The 3,002-nt window shown below is 38.3% G+C and overlaps 1 protein-coding gene across 1 annotated transcript in view; it reads right to left on the bottom strand.

Moving 5' to 3' along the window:
- The window catches only part of RICTOR (RPTOR independent companion of MTOR complex 2), a 49,364-nt gene extending 46,958 nt beyond the window's left edge, over window positions 1–2,406 (bottom strand). The window contains exon 1 of the mRNA XM_007951586.1: window positions 2,373–2,406. Within this exon, the coding sequence (XP_007949777.1) occupies window positions 2,373–2,406 (34 nt within the window). The remainder of the gene's footprint in view (window positions 1–2,372) is intronic.
- Between the last annotated feature and the right edge of the window lie 596 nt (window positions 2,407–3,002).

Consider the following 3,002-nt stretch of genomic DNA (forward strand, 5'->3'; position numbering starts at 1 on the left):
GCAAAACTGATCTATGACGAAAAACTCAGAACACGGTAACTTCCAAGGACCACAAATTCACTGGGAAGGAGCATGAGGGATTTTTCTTTAGTTGATGGCAACACTCTATATCTTGATAGATATTTGGGCTATACACACACAAGTATTTTTCAAATGGTTTACTCAGGATCTGTACATTTCCTTTATGTAAATTTTACCTAAAAAAAAAAACTTTTTGCAGACAACCAGACACTATGGGAGAGAGAGCCAATATAGATCTACTGCCTCAGGACCATAGTACTGGGGGACACCAGACTCAATTGGCACAACACAATACATAAAAGCCTTGCTCCACATCCTACATTGGTGAGTAGCGACTGGGGTCTTAAAAGCTTTCAAGCAGCCATCTAAGACGCAGCTAACGGTCTTCTAGCATTGGAAGTGAAGAAGAACACACACACAAAAAAGGGGGGCATTTAGAACCAGTCAGCCCTAGGACACAACGGCCCTTGAGACCAGAAGAACTAGATGGTGCCCAGACACGAATGCCAACCACGCAGGAAAGGATCACATCTAGAGATCCTGGATAGGGTGGGAGGGAAAACGTGGAATAAAATCCAAAAACTCAATAATGACCAGAATTACTGGTCAGATGAAATCTGGTGAGACTCTCAATATTATAGCCCTGTAATACATTCTGCGCCTGGAATAAAATGCACCCCCACGGGCGGGCTCTCAGCCTAATATTAAACAGGATATACACACAGACCACTCAACCCAGGATGATGCAACCACATACTCTATGGTAATACATCCCTTAGAGCAATAGACCATGGGACACCAGAGAACCAACATTCAAACTGAGGAAATGCAGGACAAACAGGAGTGAGTAAATATGAGGGGCACAGGGAGAGCATTACAGGGTAGGGAGGGGAGGAGACTGGGTTAGGGTTGGACATGGTGAATGAGGAATGAAACTAAATGTACTCATTACATTGAATGTAAAACAAGCTCTTAAAATAAAAAAATAATAAAAAATTTCAACTCTAGTTAATAACGTACATGCTGAGGTGTTTACTGGTGATAAGTAGTGATGCTTGCAACTTACTTGGAAATGCGTTAGAATAACGTAAGACAGCTTTATGAATGCAGAGGGATGGATAGACAGATAGGCAGATATGTGATAACATGTTTATTTAAATCATAAATAGTACCAGAGAACTCAAGTGCTATTTAGGAAATTATTTCTCTCAGAAAAAAAATGCCTTCAGAGTTCTAATTTGTAATGCTATTACTTCTCTTCTTACATGAATAGAAGGGTGGAACACTCAACTTTCTAGGTTTCCAATGATAGATCAGTTTTTAAGGTCTTCAAGAGAAGTCAAAGTCCAGAAGAAAAAGTGTTTAAGAGCAGTAAGGAAAGAAACCTGCAGAGATTGGAGAGAGGAAACTCTGCAAGTAGGCAGAAAGAAGCAATGTTCTGTTGGCTAACGCAGAATAGAATTAATTTCTTTGGTAGGCTAGAAACCACTGTAACAAAGGAAGCTAAGGGATGGTGAAGGGTGATGTCAAGGAACACAGAAAACAAAAATATACCAAGTTCTCAGGTAAGGGCAATGACAGATTTGGCAGAGGACTGAGTTTTTTCTATGTTAAAAGAGGGTGTGGGGCCAGTGCAGAATGTAAGGATTCTATTTCCTGTGGTGTGTATCAGAGCAGGAGAAGCAAGCAGACATGAAATATAGTAAGGCAGGGGTTTAACCAAGGTGTTAAGAGGACAGAGAAAGTTCCTCAAATATACTGAGTAGAGGCCAAGTCTATGGCCACAATAGCCATTTCTCTTTATTCACAGAAAAAGTATCTGAAAGTTTGGGCTACCTAGGTACACAAAAATGTTTACATTTTCTTTTTCTGCTTGCTTACATTCTTTAGTTTTTAAAAACTGCTCCATGACTTGCAATAGTCAATACGTATATGTATGTTGTTGTTGTTGTTGTTATGTGCCGTCGAGTCGGCCCCGACTCATAGCGACCCCTCCTTGGGTTTTCGAGGCAGTATCACTACGGAAGTAGGATTGCCCAACCTTCCTTCCGAGGAGTGGCCGGTGGGTTTGAACCGCCAGCCATCTGGTTAGCAGGCAAGTGACTTAGCCATTATGCTACCAGAGCTCCTACGTATATGTATACTGAACACAATATTAGCTGTTTCCTTATAACTATTACATATTTTCTTTACCTTATTTTAATTGTTTCATATGAATCCCTTTGGCATATAACAGCATATAACTTAAGACTAGATTAATATCTAAATTAGGCGCTGCAATAATAATTTAACATTTAAAAATAAAATCAAAATGTTCTTAGTGGATGATTAAGTAGCACAGGAAAACCTACCTGCCCAGGACCGGAATGTTGCTATGATTCCCATTTTACTGGCTAGAAACCGAGCTTCTCTGTCTTCTCTGTTACAAAGAGAGGGGCAAGGAAATCAAATGTTAAAATAAAAAATGAACCTTTTCCCAACACTGTATCAGAATAATAGCTATCATTAGTCAATGTTTAAATATTTACATGGGAAATTAAAGATATTTAAAAAAAATAAAACCCCAGATCTATCCCAAAGCAAATTACCTAAATATATGTCAACTCACAATTTAAAACTGACAACACAGTTTAAAATAAGTTACAAATTCCTGTTTTGTTTTCAGTTCTATATTTCCCTGCTCTTTCTGAAAACTATTTTTAGATGGCTCATTAACACCTCTAATTGAGCAGTAGAGAGAACATTAGTTTGTGTAATCAACACCCATGTATCAAGGTTGACCCTGAGGAAAGAAAATTACGGCATAAATTTTATATATCTACCACATGCATTCTCTTTATTTAAAAATCTTAGCCCCAAACTTATTCTAGCATTCCCAACAAGCTAAAAAACCCACATGTGCACTGAAAATGTTATTAAATAACTAGATATGACTAATATCACTAGTCATTTTCATTCTTGACAACTACATATGCAATCAT

Source organism: Orycteropus afer, unplaced genomic scaffold (assembly GCF_000298275.1).
Source record: "Orycteropus afer afer isolate SDZICR_OR568_19922 unplaced genomic scaffold, OryAfe1.0 scaffold00300, whole genome shotgun sequence".
Taxonomy (NCBI): Eukaryota; Metazoa; Chordata; class Mammalia; order Tubulidentata; family Orycteropodidae; genus Orycteropus; species Orycteropus afer.